The sequence below is a fragment of the Coenobita brevimanus genome, chromosome 61 (assembly GCF_032717465.1).
Source record: "Coenobita brevimanus isolate Jiangsu-jjx chromosome 61, ASM3271746v2, whole genome shotgun sequence".
NCBI lineage: Eukaryota > Metazoa > Arthropoda > Malacostraca > Decapoda > Coenobitidae > Coenobita > Coenobita brevimanus.
Window position 1 is genome coordinate 7,523,776 of NC_137014.1, and position 22,436 is coordinate 7,546,211.

Here is a 22,436-nt window from a genome sequence, read left to right on the forward strand (position 1 = left end):
GTTGCGGTGACGGTGACAGTGGTAGTGGTGGTGGTAGTTGCGGTGACGGTGACAGTGGTAGTGGTGGTGGTAGTAGTTCTGGTAGTGGTGGTGGAGTGGTGGATGTGGGAGTGGTAATAGTGGTGGTGGTAGTGGTAATGGTGGTGGTGGCAGTGGTAGCGGTGTTGGTGGTAGTTTTGGCTCTGGTTCTGGCGGCGGCGGTGGTAACGACAGCAGCAACAGCAACAAGCCAACAACAGTAGTAGTAGCAGTAGTTGTAGTAGTAGCAGTGGTAATAGTAGTAGTAGTGGTAATAGTAGTAGTAGCCGTAGCATCCCTTGTGTATTTTTCATCAGGGATTTATTTTTCTCGTGAAGATATTTTCCAAACGGACCAATTTTTCGGGTGGACGTATTACATCGATGGACCTATTTTCCTTCATAAACTAATTTTTTACTAAGGGAGACTTTTTCAGCATCAGCCTATTTTCAGCATGGAGCTATTCCTACCATGGCCTTATTTTCCCTCGTGAATGTGTTTTCTCCATGGACCTATTTTCCCTAAGGACCTGTTTTCCAAGTGAATCTAATTTCCCCATGAATATATTTCCCACCACATACCCATTTTTCCCACTGACCTGTTTCCCTCCAAGGATCATATTTTCCCTCTTAAGACTGTTTTTCCTCATGAACTATTTTGTCCCTTTGACCCATTTTACCTGTGGACCTATTTTCTCTCATCAGCTTATTTTCTCCTGAAGGCTAAACACCGAATCTGCATATGGACCTATGCACTACAGTCGAAATATTTCCTCCATGGACCTATTATTACGCTTAGGGCTCACGTTTCAACTTGGGCCAAAATCTAGATGGACACATTTCCCATGGTACTATTTTCTCACATAGACCTGTTCGCATCATGGACCTATTCCTACCATGGACATTTCACCCATGGATCTAAGACCCATGAACCTATTTTCTCATTATCCACCCCACACCATCCTATCGCCGTGCCCTCCCACCCCATCCACACCCACCCATTCCAATCATCTTGCCCTCCCACCTACCCACCCAACCAACCCTACTTCCGCCCCCAGTCCCACTCACCCTGCCAATCCCATTTCACTCACTCTTCCTGCCCATCCCAACCATCTATCCACCAGCTTACCCACCCAGCCACCAACCTCCATCAGACAGTTATTGTAATATACACAGAAAATGAGAGAAGGGGGAGGGGGGAAGCTGTTATTAAAGCGGGGGTTCTCACCTTTTTTTCCACCAAGTACCCCCTGAGTTATAGTTATCACACCATCGACCTGTACCCTCATTAATCTGACACTGAATATAGAATGGTAATGTATTAAGAATAAATCAATATACAGTGGTACAATAATGGATATTATCAAATGTTTGGATTTGTAATGACTTCATTAAGCAGTTAAACATTAACATCATGGTTAATGTACAATGATACTGCGCAGTAGTGAAACTGAATATGAAGAAAATAAACATCAGCTTTAATTCAGTCCAGAATAGTACTATATTGACTCCTGCAAGACTAACGAAATTACAATTACTTAATTTGGCAAGTAAACATTAACACCATGTTTTAAATACGACAATCATTATTAAACTTCAGTGTGAAGGCTGTGACTGTAATGTGCATACAAGTGTCTCAGTTCGAGAAACAGTATTAGACATACATATATTCGAAGGTCATGCTCCACATTAGGCAGTGCTCTGTGTTTAGTTTTCATGTTCAACAGAGTTGAAAATCCTTGCTTACACAGGTTAGTGCTTGGGAACATCAGCAAAAATCTCTATGCAACATCAGCTGCAGCAGGGTAAACCTCACTCTTTTTAGACAAGAACTTGGTCAGAGAAGTGTTTCAAATTCATCTTTTGCAACAAAGTCGTTCACCAACTCTATGAACTTTTCTTGCATTTTATCTGGGAAAAGGTGCACATTAACAATGAATGGGTTCTAACCAATTTTGATTCCGACTCGCTCAGTTCACGGAAATAAGACTGCAATTCCACCCGCAGGGAAGAAAGATGTTTTTGCACAAGGCGCACCATTTTTTTTTTTCCTCCAATGCCTTTGCTTTTATCAAGTGCCTCACTAAAGTGTTCAGACATGCTAAGATTTTCGTCTTTGACCTTCCCTTTCCATGACTCCAGCTTAATGTTGAATGATCTTACTCTGTCCATGAAATCAATCACTGCGGTAAAACGGGCTTGGAGGGACAAGTAAAACGAGTTTAGACTTATGAATATGTCCTTCAGGTAGGTCAGCTTCTGGAGCCACTAGTTCTCTGATAACTACCTTGTTCGGACGGAGTCTGGGGAGATATTGTTCTTGGTCGAGTGTCTTTGTTTTTCTTGTTTCTTTTCCTTTGTTTTTCTTGTTTCTTTTTTTTTCTGCAGAATTACAGAAAAACGGCAGAATGAAAGTACATGAAGCTTTCAGGATATGTGGACAATGATCCCAAAAGAAGTGTTTAAATTTTGGAGCCAATCGATTGAACCTGAATAGTCAAAATCAAGGTCACGGATTGTCAGAGGGCTATAACTTGAAACTAGTTGAAGATAGAGATATTTACCATTATCAGCATAAAGGAACTCCCACATGGGCTTTCATTTGGCAGCAAGACCTCTGACCTTGAGTGACCTTGATAGGTCAAACTCAAGCTCACGGATAATCAGGGGGCTATAACTCGAAATTGGTTGCAGATAGATCTTTACTATAATCAACGTACAGAAAGTCCCAGAGGGGCTTTTAATTGTTACCATGACCTTTGACCTTGAGTGACCTTGAAAGGTCAAACTCAAGGTCACAATTATTTAGGGGGCTACATCTCAAAACTGCGTGAAGATTGATATTTACAACTACCGACGTATAGGGAGTCTCATGGACCATGACCTTTGACCTTAAATGGCTTTGGGAGGTCAAACTCAAGGTCACGGATATCCAGGGAGCTCTAACTCGAAACTGGATGAAGATATATTTACCATCAGCAAGATACAGGAAGTCTCATATGGGCTTTCATTTGACACCTTGACCTTTGAACTTGAGTGACCTTGAAAGGTCAAACGCATGAGCACAGATTTTCGGAGGGCCATAACTTGAGAGCGGTTGAAAATTAAAATAACTGCTTTTGGAAGTGGTTTGTTGTGCTTGGCTCCATCTGTCTTAATATTTTCCACATTTATTGTCTGTCATCCACTCTGCCACATGCTTTCTCCAAACCCACAAAAGCTGCATACAACTTCTTTTCCTTTTCTATAAACTTTTCCACTAAAAACATTAGGATGAATATTTGATCTACAGTACAGTACTACACGACCTTCTCTCTCTCTGTATAGATAGATAGATAATATATATATATATATATATATATATATATATATATATATATATATATATATATATATATATATATATATATATATATATATATACAGTATATGATCAGACCATCATCATCAGCTGTGTTGTGAATCAGCGATAAGGTCGAACTGGCCAGTCATTATGATAGCTGGTTGCGGTGCACATGGAGCACAATAATGAGAAGCACTGTGTAGGCACTGGGTGTATGACGGTTTGTGACTACGCCCTACATTTCCTCCCTTGATCTAGGTTGTATCGTACGCTATTTTGTGATGCTAGCCTAGTAATTAATGGTATTAGTAATAAGGACTGTGTAAAATGAACTTTCAAAGAACAATATGCCCCAACATATTTACAAATTCCAGCTTGGTCTTAATTATTCAGTTACGTACTTTTAATTTATTTATAAAATACGAAGCCAATGGTGAGCGATAAATGCTCGTTATCAGTTTCGTATAGATGTAATCGGAGTCAAACCGTAGCCAATGTTCATCCGTTAATATTACAAAACACGACTGGTTTTCCTTGCTCTTCTTTCGCTGTTGTTACTATAGTTACTATGCGGAAACGGCCTTGTCGCTGTGTTGCTCGGCCAACAACTTCCCAGCATGGGAACTGCGTCACCCGGCTAAAATTCCGGTCTAGTGTCAGATTCTTCCCGTGCTGGGGCGAGAAGTACATTTCAGTACAAATGTACGAAGTGATTATAATGACAAGCATTCTTTTTTTTATTATATACTCCTATTGAAGTTTACCTTTCAATAGCTACATTTGTATGCTGATGATGATATAAAAACCATATGTGAAGTGGAAATCTGCCGACAGAAATGGTTTAAAGTAATGCTAACAGTAAACTCTGAAGGAACTTTAAAGATGACGCTACAGCCCAGAAGTACGTAGTGATGATACATCGACAATCTTTGATTTTCCTTCCTCCATGAGAAATAAATTGATCAAAAACTAAGTAATTTGAAAATGTGAGCAAGTTTTATTTCGATCAATAAAGAATCAGGCAGTTTCTCTAAAAGTAAACCTACTGTGTAACGAGAATGGCTCTTTACGAGAAGCTAAATAGTAGTGCGGAACACATAATACGGTCATAATTGATTGAAGATAGTACAGATAGTTAACTGATATGACAATTATAGTGTATGCTAAATGGTTAATGAAAATATCATTATCGTGCCCAGATAAAGTGAGAGTGCAGGAAGGCTGAGAGTGTGGGAACCCAGTAGGCCAGCAAACATGGCGAAGTCGGGAGAGTCAGAAGATACTCAAGATATTTTCTCCGAACTTCTGTACGAAATATTCACATCTCCCCTGAACTTGTTCCTCCTGGCAGTATGTGCCATCCTGGTCTACAAGATATTCAGACCCTCGGATGGCAGTGGGGCAGGTAAGAGATTCGTCAACCAACTGAGGTTCGCTTCATTTAGGGTGAACTTTGTGTTATGGTATCGTATTTGGGAGAGTTTGTTGAATAGAATAGTGGATATATTCAGTTCATTACGTTAAAGTAACAGGTGTTATTATTTTCAGTCTTATAGCAGCTAGTAAGGTCACACCGTTTTAATACATGTCGTGGTTTTATATCGGTAAATATTTAGCAGAAGCCACGACTGGAATTCAAGTACAGTAGTTGGAAGTCTATCAGTCTGTAGCCAGGCGCCATAAACCATGTTATCCGCTTATATGTCCCCATTTGCTGACATTTGTCTTCTGTGACATGTCCGTTGCATATCAACTCCTTTCTCCCTCTGGGGTCATTAATCCTCCATGGGGCCATTTGCGACCGAAGTGTCATGGAAGAAAAGTAACAAATGAGGTATAAGCAGTAAACATTTCAAACTACTTGAATTCCAGTTGTGCTGCTGCTAAATACTGTATTATTCTTCATGGCCAGACTACTACTACCATAGCCTGTAGGATGGTAGTATGATATCGAGAAAATCTGAGGTGAAACCGGTTCATGTATATATAATATATATATGTGTGGTGAAATGCTGAAGCATGGGGGAGCGATTGTAGTAGATTGGATGTGGAAGATGTGCAGATTGGCCTGGGAGGAAGGTAAAGTCCTGGAGGATTGGAAGTTAGGTATAATTATTCCCATGTACAAAGGAAAAGGGGATAAAGAAGTGTGTGGTAATCATAGGGGCATTTGTCTAATTAGTATAATAGGAAAAGTGTATGGTAGGATACTTATTGACAGTTAGAGAAAGAACAGAGAAATTAGTTGGAGAAGAACAGGGAAGCTTTAGGAAGGGAAGAGTTTGTGTAGATCAGATATTCATTCTTAGATCTTTAGTGGAAAAGTTTCTAGAGAAGGGAAAGAAGTTGTATGTGGCTTTCATGGATTTGGAGAAAGCATATGACAGGGTGGATAGACAAGGATTGTGGAAAGTATTGATAATATATGGAGTAGATGGGAAGTTGCTGAATGCTGTGAAGAGTATGTATGATGGTGCTAAGGCTGCAGTCCGTGTGGATGGTGAACTGAGTGCATTTTTCTCTTTGAGGGTTGGGTTGAAACAGAGATGTGTCATGTCTCCATGGTTGTTCAATCTGTACATGAATGGGGTAAGAAAAGAGGTACACTCGCTCCAGAAAGTATCGGTGCACTGTGGGTCCGATGTCATCCGGAATGATTCGACCATGTGGCAGTGATAGCCCATTAATTCATCCATCCATCCATCCATTGCCAGACGCCATGTATCCCAAACGGGGTGGTCAAGGGCTTAGAGTTAATTGTTTTACAGGGAGGGGCACTAATCCTCCACCAACCCCACTTGACACGTAGGGATGCCAACAGCATCTGGTGTTCCCAGGCGGTCACCCATCCAAGTACTAACCAGACCCAACGTTGCCTATATATATTATAACATTTACGGCCATTCCCTACGCATTATGAAGGACACGAGGTATCTGATATAGCAGTCGTCTATCGTCAGAGATGCCTGCGTGTGGGAGGACAGAACCGCAATTTCCAGTTTCTTTTGTTCAGTGTGTCATAATATTAAACACATATTCTGCACTGATACTTTCTGGGGCCAGTGTACATGGTAAGGTAATGGATTTTGGAGTGACCCTGGTGAGAGAGGGTCACTCCAAAATCCTGTACTGTTGTTTGCGATGATACTGTGTTGTTGGGTGAAGACAAAGGGGAGCTGCAAGGCTTGGTGGATGAGTTTGGGAGAGTGTGTAAGAAACGGAATCTAAAGGTGAATGTAGGGAAGAGTAAAGTGATGGTCTTTGAGAGAGGTGAAGTCAGTGAATGTACAGCGAGGTTGGATGGTGAGGACTTGGAAAATGTGAGTACGTTAAACTACTTGGGTAGTGTGATGAGTAAGGATGGAGGTTTGGAGGGTGAAGTGCTTGAAAGGGTACAGCAGGGAAGAAAGGTTGCTGGTTCCTTGAAAGCAGTGATAAGGAACAGGGAAGTGAAAGTTACTACAAGACAGTATTGTGATACCAACTCTAATGTATGGAAGTGAAGCTTGGACGTTGTTGGAGGGACACAAGTCAAGAGTGAGAGCAGTGGAAATGAGTTATTTAAGGGGAGCCTGTGGAGTCACTTGGAGAGACAGGCTGACAAATGAGGATATAAAGGAGCGTTGTGGTGTGGATGTGGATATGATAGGAAGCGTTAGGAGGAATACACTGAGGTGGTTGGCCATGTGGAGAGGATGGAGGGTGAAAGACTGATGAAGAGAGTGTATGTGAGTTAGGTGGAGGGAGGGGGAGGCCTAGGGTGAGATGGAGGGATAGGGTGGAGAGGTATATGTGAGAGGGGGGTGTGAGTTGGGAGCAGGGCAGTGAAATGGCGGGGGACAGGGCGACATGGAGGCGATTTGTTTGTGGCCACCCTGAGCGGGATTGAGGCGTCTGGCAATAGATAGATTGATATATACCGGTATATATATATATATATATATATATATATGTACGGTATATACAGGAGTTTGAATTCAGAAGTAAGAAGGTTAGCTAGGAGAGATAAAAGAAGATGTGTGGATGAAAAGGTTGCAGAGACTGAAATCCTAATAAACAAAAATGATGGACAGAGTCAAAAAATAGCATATGAATCGATTAGAGAACTGAGTGGTAATGCAGGTAAACGCAAGGAAATACCAATTAGAGACAGGGAAGGAAATTTATTGACCAAAGATGGAGATATTAAAAATAGATGGAAAGAGCATTTTGAGACAGTTCTTAATAGACCAATACCACCAGAAGAGGATATACCGTCTGCTCAGGAAGATTTAAATATAGAAACAGGAGAGTTGAGGCTTGCAGAAGTGGAGAAAGCAGTAAAACAGTTAAAGAATAATAAGGCACCAGGGGAGGATGGTTTATTTCCGGAAATGTTTAAAGTGAAGGGGGATAGATTAATAATGATCTTGACCAAGCTATTCAATAAGATATGGGTGACGGGGTTACTACCATCAGTTTGGAAGAATGGTGTAATTGTTAAAGTTCCGAAGAAGGGAGACCTGAGTGAATGTGGTAATTGGAGGGGAATCTCTTTGTCACCGATAGCTTTGAAAGTTTTCAGTAGAGTGTTGTTAAATAGGTTGGAGCCGGTGGTTGAGGGTATTCTGAGGGATGAACAGGCTGGTTTTAGAAAGGGACGTGGTTGCAATGATCAGATCTTTATAGTTAGGCATTTGATGCAGCAAGTTAATGAAATGAGAGTACCGTTAAGTCTTTGTTTTGTTGATTTTGAAAAGGCTTTTGATAGTGTTTCGAGAGAGTCTATGGGGAAGATCATGAGACATTATGGAATACCAGAGGAGTTTGTGAGGGTCATTATGAACATGCATGAGGACACATTTTGTAAAGTGATGGTTGATGGTTGTCTGAGTGATTCGTTTGAAGTCAAGTCCGGAGTAATTCAAGGTGGTGTTCTATCGCCTTTACTATTTATATTGGTCATTGATTATATTATGAAACGTGTTGGAACAGAAACCGGTGCAGGTATACTTTGGGGAGAGAACAGGAAACTTTTGGATTTAGATTATGCAGATGATATAGTTTTGATTTGTGATGGGCCAGAAGAGATGCAGAGAGTGTTGGACTGTTTGGTGAGTGAAGGTCGCAAGGTGGGTTTGGTTATTAATTGTGGAAAAACTGAAATAATCAATATGAATATGGAAAATGCGCAGGAATGTGTAATTGGAGGTATGGTTGTAAAGCAAGTTGATAGGTTTAAATATTTAGGTACTTATTTAGCCAAGGATGGTTCTTTGAACTTTGAATTCGAGGAAAGGTTAAAGAAGGCTAATCAGGCAATGGGAATGCTTAAAAATATTTGGAATAATAACAATTTCTCTGTGCATACAAAAATCAAACTTTATAAGGTAATGGTTAGGAGTATCTTAATTTATGGACACGAGTCTTGGTACAGCACAGTGACTATGGAAAATAAATTCTTGGTGTTTGAAAATAAAGCACTTAGAAGAATATTAGGAGTTAAGTGGTGGGAAAGGATACCAAATAGTAGAATTAGAGAAATAACGGGAGTGCAGCCGATCGATGAATATGTTAGATTCTCACGATGGAAGTGGCTAGGACATGTGTATAGGAGACAGGGAATAGTACGAGGTACACCAGGGTGGGTGGCACCTGGTAGGAGAGGTAGAGGAAGGCCAAAAGAGACGTGGGTGAGGACAATGAGACGGGAAGCTGGAGATGAGTGTTGGGGAGATCTTGAGGAGTTAGCACAAGATAGGATGTGGTGGTGTGAGTTCATCGAGGCCCTATGCATCCCCGAGGGTGCCACAGGAAATGATTGATTGATATACAGGTAAGCCCTTTATTCACGCGAAGGTTACGTTCCCAGACCCTTCGTATATGTTGTAAATTCGCGTATAGGTTCTGCCCTTGTGTGCACATAATTACGCATGTCTACTACCCTAAATATATTACATCTGAATAATACTGTTTATGCACTACATACACCTTATAAGCTAGCATAAAGTATGAAAAACAACAAAAATGTAAGAAATTTAACACTGAAACCTGACAAGCACAGGCGTAGGTGGAGACACTTCAGCAGTCTGGTCCACAAGCCCTCACTGCCTCCCATATGCTACATTCTGCCTTCTTTATTGTCCAAACAGTTGACTCATTCACCCCAAACATATGGTTCCGAGCCAGTTCACAGGCGTAGGTGGAGACACTTTAGCACAGTCTGGTGCACTAGCCCTCACCGCCTCCCGTATGCTACGTTCTGCCTTCTTTATTGTAAAAACAGTTAACTCACCCCAAACACACGGTTCCGAGACAATTCACCATGAAGTCAATTCACCATCAAAACAAGGACGATTCCCTGTCATTCTATTATTGATTAATTCTTTAATAACTAATTTTCAGGAGGATTTTATAACTCATATAAGTAAAAAACTAGTGTACTGTACTTGCTAAATAAACTGGTACGTAAATACATGACAGGGAATCGTCCTGATGGAGAATTGTCGCTGACATTCCTCCCTTAAGTTTGTCCAACACTTTAACGGCCGTATGCTTAAAGCTAATGTAGGGCCTTATATCAAAACGGTATGCTAAAAGTTTAAGTAGAGAAAGACTTCCCTCAATATGTAGGGGTTGTTCCAACATTTTTTTAAGGGGAGGAATGCTTGGCTTTCGCAAACCCCTTATTTTGCATTTTTTCCTTGGTTTAGCCCTGCATGGAATTATTCAGGTACTCTCGAATTGTGTTTTCAAGTTACAGTGTTTTTTGTTTCTTTCAAATGTAAAAAGTGCTTTAAAAAGTGGTGTTTGTTCATGGACAGCCACTATCTGGCGGTGCACGAAGACCGATGGACACCATCTTAGAGCGCCATATATACGATCGACGTTACCCTTGCAGGCCTAATTAAACAAACCAAACCTAAACTTTCGTAACAACCCAACCTTATTTCTCCTAACGTTACCTAACCTATTTTGGACTAACCTAACCAATTTTATGCTAACCTAACCAAACTTATCCTAACCTGTGCGCGAAGACTGACAAACACCATCTTAGAATGCTATTTTTCGGTGAAATTGCCCTTTATCAGTGCTCATTTACCCAAACCTAACATAAATTTTCGTAATTCGACCCTGTCTTATTTATCCTAACTTGTTTTAAGCTAACCTAACCAGTTTTAAGGTAACCTAACCAAATTTATCCTAACCTAACCTAACCTATTTCCAGTTCTAACAATCATATTTACAACATAAATATTGATTGAAAAGTTTATTACTCTAATAGTACATATAGTATACGTACAAATAAGTGCTGATATATTAAAAAAATGATGGGAAATTATTTTGTTTTGGTGCTGATTGACATCATCTGGACAAAGAATAGTCACGGCTACTCCCATGGGAGCACTTCCGACGTACCAACTGGTCACGCAGGGCTACCAACCGCCCCTTTTCCCTTAATGTTCTCTTAGCATACCATGTAAAAATTGAGGGCTTGCTTGTGCATTCCTTAGTGTGTAAAGTAGGGACCAATGTAGGGCCTCTCCATGTGTGTTAAAGCATACAGCCGTAACTTTCTCTGTCAGCAACATCACTTTACGAGTCCGTTTGGTGTGTTACCACATGCATCACTAGCACCATGCTTAGGCCCCATGTTGGCAGACAAGGCAAGCAATCACTGGAAGTTAGAAAAATAACCCACAAATAACGATTCACGAGTCACGCATGGTTCGACCATGGGATTCAAACTGACTGTGTGGTGCGTGGTAGACCGACCTCTGACACACACACACACACACACACACACACACACACACACACACACACACACACACACACACACACACACACACGTATGTATGTATGCACACAGGCAGCAGGAAGGCATTTTTACATTTTATTTATTTCTCTTGTATATTAAAATTATTTATTTGAATACTATAATTTTGTTTTAATTATTGTACTAAAAATTCATGGATAACCGAAATCGCGTGAATTAAGGGATTACCTGTATATATAAATATATATATATATCTATCTATATATATACCATATACTGTTTATATATACAGTGGGCTCGCATAGTACGCGAGAGATTGGGCGGTGCACGCGCTCGCGTACTAGGAATACATAATCTTACGGGAATAATTACATATGGGCGGTACCCCCTCATACCTGGACATTTTTTGGCCCTTAGAGACATAATAAAGGTCATATATTTCAGACATTGTACTAAAGCTATAGCTACAATAACAAAAATATGGGTAGTCACCTTAACAACAGTAGACAACAGGCCTGATGACCTTAAATAACAGGGGTTCCGAGGCGCGGCAACACTTATAGCGGCGCACTCCCCACTGCACCAACACTTCCCTCCACAGACTCCTCTTGATCACCTTCCCCAGGAGCATCAAAGTCACTCACTTCGGCCATAAACCCTTCAAAGTCCAATGCTGACACTTCTGGCATTGCATCCTCAACAGGATCAGGAGCAGACAATGTTGATGGTTCCGCTATTTCACCAACTTGAGCCCGCTGTGTGTAGCTTGTTCTGAGCGTCTGTCTTCTTCTGTTTATTTCTTCCCTGTGCCTGTCTGTGTAGAAACGGAAGAGTTTGTCGATACCAACCAGAAGTTCCTCCGTTCTTAGGTTGCTCACTTCCTGTGCCTTCACCTCTTCCTTGAGCTTATCCACGGCAGCAAGGATCTTGCTAATGTTTGACATACACAGCTCAGTCCTGCCTTCCATCACACTAGGCTGCTCAACTTGACTCTGTCTGGCGTCGGGCTCGGCGTCAGCCTCGTCTATCCGTTGCAACACTTCCTCGGGAGGTTGTTCCTCAGTAGCAGTGTGCACTTCTTGTATGTCCGCCAATGTAACATCCTCGAAACCTGGTACAGCTTGTGCTGCTGTCAATGTTGCTGCCTCAGCATTGGCCAGTGGTTGAATGGCCGTCTCCTGGGTGAGGTGCTGCTGTCAATGTTGCTGCCTCAGCATTGGCCAGTGGTTGAATGGCCGTCTCCTGGGTGAGGCACGAGCATTCGCCACGCATGGTTCACCGTTGCAGGTGTAATCTGGTGCCAGGCTTGTAGGAGAAATTCAACTGCGTCCATCACCATAAAGTTACGCCAAAATGCCGCAACAGTCATGGCATCTGTGGTAGGTCGGGATAGAGGTGCTGGTGGAGATGGAACGGGAGCAGCTGCCTCATCAAGGTCTTCGTCGTGATCTTCTTGTAGGGCATGAAGCTACTCTTGTGTGTCGGTCTTCCTGCGTAGGTAGTCATACACTTCCTTATGGTAGAAATGCTTCACTGTGGCAATTAGTTCTTGATCGAGTGGCTGCATTAGTGACGTTGTGCGGGGCGGCAGAAACACAACACGACAATTCTTGTGAAGATCTTCCAGGTATGGAGGGTGACTTGGTGCATTATCAAGCACAAGGAGCATCTTAAATGGAATGCCCAGTTCCCGACACTTGGCTCTCGCATCGGGGACACACCGCCTCGTTAACCAGTCTGCCATAATGTTCCCGGTCATCCAACCATTTACGGACTTATACCAATACACGCCACTTGCATCCATGTTCGTGAGGTTTTTGTAGCACCTTGGATGTGAAGCTGTGTGTACAACAACTGGCCTCATCTTGTGGCTCCCGGACAGGTTTACAGCAAACATTACCGTCATCTTACACTTCTGGAGCTTGCGACCATGGGGCTTGTTTTTGTCTTTTAGCAATGTAAGTTGATTTTGGCATGGCCTTGTAATATAAGGACGTTTCATCGATGTTGTAGATCTGGTCCTTGGTGTACTGTCCCTCTTCAATAATCGTCTTAAATATTGCAGGATAGTCTCTCGCGGCCAGCTCATCGGCAGAGGCACGTTCACCAGACAATTTCATGGAACGGAGTTCCTTGCGCTTGAGAAAACGGTCCAGCCATCCAACTGATGCCCTGAACGGTTTTTCCACTTTTAACCTTCGAGATGCAGCCTTGTAAAAGAGCTGGGCTTGGTTCCGAATAAATCTTCCATTGAGTGGAACACCTTCCTTTTCTTTCCGCATTATGAAGGTGGCAAGATAGTGCTCCATTAATATCATAGCACAATTTCCCACCCGCGAACGGCCGTCTAGGTCAGAGGCACCGTACATCTTCACTACAGCCTTTATGGCTTCACGGTTCTTCCACACAGTTCTCACTGTAGATTCAGCCAGTCCCAGGGTTCTCCCGATAGTCGTGTTTCCTTGACCCTCCTGCTTCATCTTAATTATCTTTAACTTGGTGGCTTGCATCAGAAGTTTCTTTACTCATGGGGTTGGAGCCATGGTGTAGCAAAGTACAGGCAGCACAAAAAACACCACACGTTGTACACGACAGGTTAGCTGTAGAGAGCGGATCCGCACAGTGCACGAGCCGGGACTGTTATGGTGCGCCCGCTCCCTTGTACCCCAAGCTGCGCAGTAGAATGGCCGGGAATTTCTGCGCATCAACATGACGACATGTGACGCGCTGTGTGAGGGGTGGTCGCGCACTAGTAGAAAATGGCATTTTTGAGCCACTCCTTGCCTCTGCCTCGCGTTCTGTGCGGTAAACTCATACATTAAAGGGTTTTTGGTTATGATTTTTGGTCACTCGTGCACAAGGAGAATCACGCACTGCGGTGACGCGCACTGTGCGAGCCCACTTATATATATATGTATATGTACCATATATATATATTTACCGGTATATATTTATATATATATATATATATATATATATATTGGAAGCGTTATGAGGAACACACTGAGGTGGTTTGGCCATGTGGAGAGGATGGAGGGTGAAAGACTGACGAAGAGAGTGTATGTGAGTGAGGTGGAGGGGGGAAGAGGGAGGGGGAGGCCGAGGATGAGATGGAGGGATGGGGTGGAGAGGTATATGAGAGACGAGGGTGTGAGTTGGGAGCAGGGCAGTGAAATGGCGGGGGACAGGATGACTTGGAGGCGATTTGTTTGTGGCCACCCCAAACGGGATTGAGGCATCTGGCAATAGATAGATAGATAGATATATTTATTTATATATGAGTTTGGAAGAGTGTATAAAAAACAGAATAAAGGTGAATGTAGAGAAGAGTAAAGTTATGGTCTTTAAGAGAAATGAAGTCACTGAATGTACAATGAGGTTGGATGATGAGGAAATGGAAAATGTGAGTGCATTGAAGTCCAGCTACCACAAATTGACCTAGGACCTTCCCCCACAAGGTATTAAAAAACACAGAAATCATAGTATATTACAATGTTCATGAAATGCTATTCATTAATGTGAAATTATGTTTCCTGTGTTTTTCAGGACCAGTTGGATGCATTTTGGCATGGAGTCACTTAGATCTCTAAACTAATCTAAGGACATTTCTTTGCACAAAACATTTGTCAGTTCAGTCTTGAGGTTGTCCAGATTGGGTGTCTTCATATCTGCCATGATTTTCTTCATCTTTGCCCAGCAGTTTTCTATCGGATTTAGATGTGGACTGTTGCCAGGCCAGTCGAGGACCTCAATCAGATTATCCTGAAGCCATTTTGTCACCTTTCATGACTTGTGACATGGAGCTGAATCATGCATGAAAAAGTCATACCCATGAATAGCAATAAAGTTTAACAAATGATCTTTCAGAACTTGAATGTACCGGCCACAATTCACCAAGTTCTTAAGAAGAAAGTAAAGGCCTCCCCTTCCCATTTCACCTGAGAAACACCCCCATACCATTTCTAATTGTGGGTGCTTAACATTTGGCACCGTGTAAGCAGGGTCATATCGACTACGGGAGGCAGGGCGACGAACCTTGGCAGAACGCACGTGGAACACCTGAAATGTGCTTTCATCGTAAAACATAACTTTTCTCCACTCATCCGATGTCCACTCTGCATACTTCTTGGCAAACTGAATGCACTGCTTCTTCATGTGGTCAGTGAGAAGTGATTTCTTGGCTGTGGTGCAGCTTGTCAAACCCAGCTCCTTCTGCAAGCGGTGTTGGATAGTTCGAATTGAGATGTCTTGTAACAGCTGGGGCTGCATTCTCCTCAGTTCTGCTGCTGTCAGTCGAGGATTCTTGATTAACATCCTTCTTCAGAAGTGTATCTGTACCTCTGGAAATCATCCTCTTCTTTCCACCACCATGCTTGTGGTCTGGTACGACATCAGGTGGCTGGCCGTGCGCTGCAGCAAGGATCTCCATGACGGTCGACTTTGCGCATCCAGTACGTTCACAAATCGTATTGATAGGAACATTAACCTGCCTCCATGCAGTGATACGGACCCTCTCATCCCTTGAGCAGTACTTTCCAGGCATGACAACTTGACTCTAGGAAAATAACAGGGCAAACTAATGCATATGAAAAAAGAGGGAGGTGCAAGCTCGGAGTGACGGGAACATATTCTCCCACTCTCGTTTCTGGGTAAGCGCTGACGTGCTGAGTGTTTCACCACCTCCCGCCAACACCAGAGGAGTTGCCAGTTACTTCTTGCCTTCAAAATTCACTCGGTAGAGGTGGAAACACAAAGCAAAGACAGACAACTCTCCCATAGCAGTTCTGTGTGTTTGTAGTGGGTGTACTTGGGTAGTGTGATGAGTAAGGATTGAAGTTTGGAGAGTGACGTGCTTGAAAGGGTACAACAAGGAAGAAAGGTTGCTGGCTCTTTGAAAGCAGTGATAAGAAACAGGGAAGCAAGCGTGGAAGTAAAAACATGACAGTACATTAAAACCTCGATATAACGGACTTCAGTAAACCGGAATTCGCTTTTATTGGACTCGAGGAGCTACCGGACTAAATTCCTATATATCGGAAAAAGGCTGATAAAGCCAGAAGCAGTCTGGACTGCCTGACCACATCAGCTATGTTCACCACAATAAGGTAAATAAAAGACATGTTTATCAGTGTACTGTACTGTATTATTATGTACCGGTATATTACTGTATACCATTTGATTAATGTAGTGATGGTATAACACAGTACAGTACCGAAATGGTAGTCAAAACGGTTTAGAAACCTTTCGTGTGATCCGGACTAATGGCTGACATATCGGAAAAAGTTCAAGTTAGCAGGGGGATGTCCGGATGTCGCTTTTATCGGAATTTTGCATTTTTTGGAATGGCTGGGGCCCCAATTAGTCTGTTATAGTGGGTTCTTACTGTAATGTGATACCAATTTTGATGTATGGAAGTGAAGCTTGTGTCTTTTTGGAGGGACACAAGTCAAGAGTGAGAGCAGTGGAAATGAGTTTTTTGAGAAGAGTACCATATTTGGAGTTACATGGAAAGACAGACTGACAAATGAGGAAGTGAAAGAGCGTTGTGGTGTGGATGTGATAGAAAACGTTGGGAGAAATACATTGAGTTGGTTTGGCCTTGTGGAGAGAATGGAGAGTGAAAGACTAATGAGAAGAGTGTGAGTGAGGTGGAAGGAGGGAGAGGCCATGGATTAGATGGAGAGGAGAGGTATTATAAGAGAGGGGGGTGTGAGCTGGGAACAGGGTAGTGAAATGGCGGGGGACCAGGTAACATGGAGGCGATTTGTTGTGGCCACCCCTTAAGGGATTAAGGCGTCTGACAATATATTTTGTTTTTGAAGGCTCCAACATGCTTGCATGCATCGTCCTTGGTCACTTAATGGTGGCTTTCCATGCTGCTCGATCTCTGGCAGCTTCCCAATTTAGTCACGTAACTTTTAGAGTGACCTCCTCCCAGGTCTTTTTGGGTCTACTTCTCACTGCTCTATCCCCAACATTAACACTTCCCCTCTTTCTGCACCCAATTATCATCCCCCTTCCTCTCCATGTGCCCAAACCATCTCAATCTACCTCACCACATCACAACGCCAATACACTCCAGTCCTATCCTACTTCTCAGCTCTTCCATTGTAAACCTAGCCCCCCCTGGCTGTGCACCCACACTGCACATCCACCTGTACATTTGAGCCTGCGAATATCCTCTTCCTTTACTGCCTAGGTCTCACTACCGTACAGCATTACACTCCTAACACATGCTGCATACAAAGATAGCACTGAGGGATAGGCCTCTCAGTGTCAGGAGAGGCAACAACCCCCGGAAGTTTTTTCCAGCCACTCCTCACTCTAGCCTGAGCTAGCTCCAGCCCCACCACCAACATATAACATGTCTCCCAAATAACAAAACTCTTCCACACACAAAAGAGACTTGCCAGCAAGTTCAGGCTATTCACGCCTGACAATCTCCACCTGCTCTCCCCGACACACCCCACACGTGAAATCAGCATTATCTCGCAGTCTGCCTTTAATACCACAACATCTCTTATGCACCAGTTTGTCACAGACACTGTAGAAGATGGAGTTACAGTAATACAGTACCTCGATATATGATTACTTCTAGATGCGATACCGGTACCCTGGCTTAATGATGGAGGTAGATGTACCGCCATAACCCCGCTAATGATGGCCAAACACCTGTTTAACGATGGGTTTTGAGTTTATTTACTGATTTTGATGCTATTTTAGACTAAAATTGTGTGTTTAGGTTGCTTTATAAACTGTTTTTAGACTTAGATTAATGTGTTTTAGCTATAGGTGGGGTGAACATTGTTGTTTTGGGGTTCAGTTTACTAACGTTGAGGGAGGGGGGGGTCAGTTGGGGGGAGGGTAGTCAAATGGTGGGTGACAGAGTGACTTGGAGGCGTTTTGTCTGCGGCCACCCTTTGCGGGATTAGGGCGTCGGGCTATAGATAGATAGATAGATAGATAGATTTTTTCAGATTTACATTTGATGACTTAGATTTTATTTGTTGGTTTTTGAGAGTTATTTACAGGTGTTGGGCTTAGGTTGGCATCCTTGACAGCTGGTAATCCATGTAGATTGGCATTAAACTTGTTTTTGGGCACAGTTGGGTTTGTTTTGGGCTTGGTTGGGGGGGGAAACCCAAGGCTGGTAAACATTCCACATTACATGTTAAAAGTACTGTACAGTACTCCGATGTACAATACCCTGCCTAACGGTGGGGTTTTACCTGACCAATTACGTTGTTAAACCAGGGTATGCCTGCACTTCCCACGCCCTCATAGCAATTCGCATATGGCCACTCTCCCTCTTCTTGACAGCACTGCCACCGGCCCTAAATACTGTCACTTTTGTTTATCTGCGTTTACTCTTAAGCCCTTGTGTCCCATACCATCTCTCTACTTCCTAAATCTTTCCTCTGCCTCTCTTTCATTCTCTGCAGTCAATACCAAATCATCAGCATACAACATCTCCTATGGGAGTCAATTTCTGAAGTCACATGAGTGGGCTTCAGGTACCATGATAAACAACAGTGGGCTCAAAATGACCCCTGATGCACACAAACATTGATGGATAGCTCATCACTCAAATCTCCATTCACCCTTACCTGGGTGCGAGCACCCACATACTTGGCCATAACCACTCTAGCCAGCCACTTTTCGATCCCAAGCTTTCTCATTGCCCCACTTCACCACCTCTCTTGGGACTCAGTCAAAGGACTTCTCCAAATCAACAAAGACAAAGTACAGTTCCCTTTTCCTTCCTATATATTTTTCCTGAAGCTGTTGAACAATGAATGTGGCATCAGTGGTCCCTTTGCTTGGCATTTACCCAAACTGCATCTCATCAATATTCACTCTTTCTCTAATCATCTATCTGTCTATCTATAGCCCGACGCCCTAATCCCGCAAAGGGTGGCCGCAGACAAAATGCCTCCAAGTCACTCTGTCACCCACCATTTGACTACCCTCCCCCCAACTCACCCCCCCCTCCCTCATATACCTCTCAACTCCATCCCTCCACCTCATCCTCGGTCTACCCCTCCCTCTCCCTCCCTCCACCTCACCTACATACACCCTCTTAGTCAGTCTTTCATTCTCCATTCTCTCCACATGTCCAAACCACCTCAGTGTATTTCTCCTAATCTTTTCAACCACATCCACATCTACCCCACAACGTTCCTTCACTTCTTCATTCATCAGCCTGTCCCTCCACGTCACTCCATATGCTCCTCTCAAGTAACTCATTTCCACTGCTCTCACTCTTGACTTGTTACCCTCTTGCAAGGTCCACGCCTCGCCTCCATACGTCAGGGTTGGGATCACAATACCATCATAGAGTGACTTCTTAACTTCCATACTCACCTCCCTATTTCTCATCACTGCTTTCAGTGTACCATCAACCTTTCTTCCCTGCTGTACCCTTTCACGTACTTCATCCCCCAAAGTTCCATCCTTACTCATCACACTACCCAAGTACTTGAATGCACTCACATTCTCCATATCCTCACCATCCAACATCACTGCACACTCTGTGACTTCATTCCTCTCAAACACCATAACTTTACTTTTGTTTACATTAACTTTCAGCGGGATTAAGGCGTCGGGCTATAGATAGATAGATAGATAGAACTTTCAGCTTCCTCCTCCTACACACTGTTCCAAATTCATTCACCAAACCTTGCAACTCCCATTCATCTTCACTCAACAATACTGTATCATCAGCAAACAGCAACACCGGAAGCTTCCAAATCTCACCCTCATTCATTAGGGCCACCCCCACATCCACTGCCCTACCTTGCACCTCCTTTACAACCCCATCCATATATATATTAAACAGCCATGGAGACATCACACACCCCTGTTTCAGTCCCACATCGAGATCAAAGAACTCACTTAGCTCACCATCCACTCGCACCGTAGCTCTAGCTCCCTCGTACAAACTCTTCACAGCACTCAACAATTTCCCCTCCACTCCATATATTCTTAATACCTTCCACATACCTTGCCTATCTATTCTGTCATAAGCTTTCTCCAAGTCCATGAAGGCAGCATACACTTTCCTTCCCTTCTCTAGATACTTCTCCACTAAACATCTTAGAACAAATATCTGATCTACACACCCTTTTCCCTTCCAAAATCCCCCTTGTTCTTCTCCAACTAGCTCCTCTGTCATATGCCTAACCCTGTCAATGAGTATTCTACCATATATTTTACCAGTCACACTAAGAAGGCAAATACCCCTATGGTTACCACATACTTCTCTCTCCCCTTTTCCTTTGTACAGAGGAACAGTTATACCTGATTTCCAGTCCTCTGGAAGCCTTCCCTCTTCCCAAGCCAATCTACACAACTTCCATATCCACTCCACAACAATCTCACCCCCATACCTAAGCATTTCACCACACACTCCATCAATTCCTGGGGCCTTTCCCAGCTTAATCTTCTTCATCGCTTCCACTACTTCCGCCCTACTGATCTCTTCCTCCCTCCTCTCATCTCTTCTTCTCCCAGCCATTCCCCAACCACTTATACTCACACTGCTCTCACTCTCTACATTCAACAAATCCTCAAAGTGCTCCTTCCATCTCCTCAATTTCTCTCTCTTCTCCACCAACAGTCTATTATTCCTATCTCTCACTCCCTTACTATTTCCCCTTTCACACTGCCTTACTTTCTTTACCTCCTTCCAAAACAATTTCTTACTCTCCCTCCATTTCACACTCAGATTCCTCCCAAACTCTTCATCCACTTTCTTCTTACTCTCCTTCACCAGTCTCTTAACCTCCCTTCTCCTGCTCACAAATACCTCTCTCTTCTCTCTCTCATCTTCTCCCCTACCTCTACTCGCCAACCATTCACCATATGCCTTCTTCTTTTGTTCCACAGCTCGTTTCACCTCATCATTCCACCATGCTGTCCCTTGCACACCCTTGCATCTCCTCCTCACTCCACAAACCGCCTCACACGCTGCGCTTATCTCTTCCATGAATATCTTACATACGTCTTCCACCCCTACCATCTGCTCTAGCTCATACCCTCCCAATCTTTCTTCCACTATGCTCTTATACTCTGTCATTTTCTCACTATCTTGCAATTTCTCCACTCTTCTCACAGGAGCTGCTTCCTCCTGTCTTCCCCTTCGTCTCCTCAACCACTTTCTTTGCAGCTCTACCTAGGCCATCACTAAGTGATGGTCCGAGACTCCATTCCCCCACCCTCTCCACACTCTTTCATCCAACACTTGTCTTCTCATTCGCTCATCCACACACACGTAGTCTATCATTGCCTTTCGTTCAACAAGTTCACCATCCATCCTCCTCATTACTCTCCATGTATACCGGTGGATCATCTTATGACGAAAGTAGGTGTTGGCTGTTGCCAACCCTTTACCAGCACAGATGTCCACCAAAGCCCTACCATTCCCATCTACTTCAGCTGGCACACCCCACTGACCAACCACTCCATCCACGCGTACATTCCCAACTTTGCCATTCATGTCTCCAATCAACAGCACTCTCTCGCTCCTCTCAAACTTGTCCATACATGCTTGTACTCTCGCCCAAAACTCATCTTTCACTCTTGCCACTCGATCCTCTGTTGGAGCATACACACATACAATCGCCCATGCTTGTATACCTACTTTCATCCTCACCCATACAATCCTTGCACCCACTGTTCCATACTCTCTTATATTCTCCTTCCACTTCTTGCTTATCATCAGACATACTCCCTCTCTTGCCCTCTCATTCTCACTGACTCCCGCACATATACCTACACCATATTCCCATTCTCTCACCCTTTCACCTTCCTATTTAGTTTCAGTCAATCCACATATATCCACTTTTACATCCTCAAGCACCTGGACAATCTCTCTCTCTTTCACTTCATCATTCACTCCTCTCACATTCCATGTTCCCACCCTCAGAATGTCCTTTGTCCGTTCCTTAGTTGTCAACGTATGGTCCGTCCGGGTCCGAGGCGCTTTATTTGCTTTTTTAGTTAGTTCTTTTTACGGGGTGGGGCACTAACCCACCACCAACCCTTTTAGTCACCTCGTACGACAAGCAGGGATAATGGGGGAGTATTCTTGAAACCCCCCAACCCCCAGGGGGTAGGGGGGTTTCAAGAATACTCCCCCATGCCTTATTGAAACTCTAATCATGCCTTATTGAAACTCCAGTACCTTCATTATCTGGTCTAAAAGCTTTATGCCCCTTTAATGTCCTCTTTCCAGGGCATCACCCTTCCCCTTGTACACATTTACAATTACACTCCTCAACCAGTCATCTGGGACAACACACTCATATAGCCTATA

General features: G+C 43.4%; 1 protein-coding gene across 1 annotated transcript in view; it reads left to right on the top strand.

Annotated features, from left to right (window-relative positions):
* Window positions 1–4,605: 4,605 nt before the first annotated feature.
* MSBP (membrane steroid binding protein) overlaps window positions 4,606–22,436 on the top strand; it is a 60,342-nt gene continuing 42,511 nt past the window's right edge. The window contains exon 1 of the mRNA XM_080275485.1: window positions 4,606–4,765. Coding sequence (XP_080131611.1) covers window positions 4,615–4,765 — 151 coding nt within the window. The 5' untranslated portion in view covers window positions 4,606–4,614. The remainder of the gene's footprint in view (window positions 4,766–22,436) is intronic.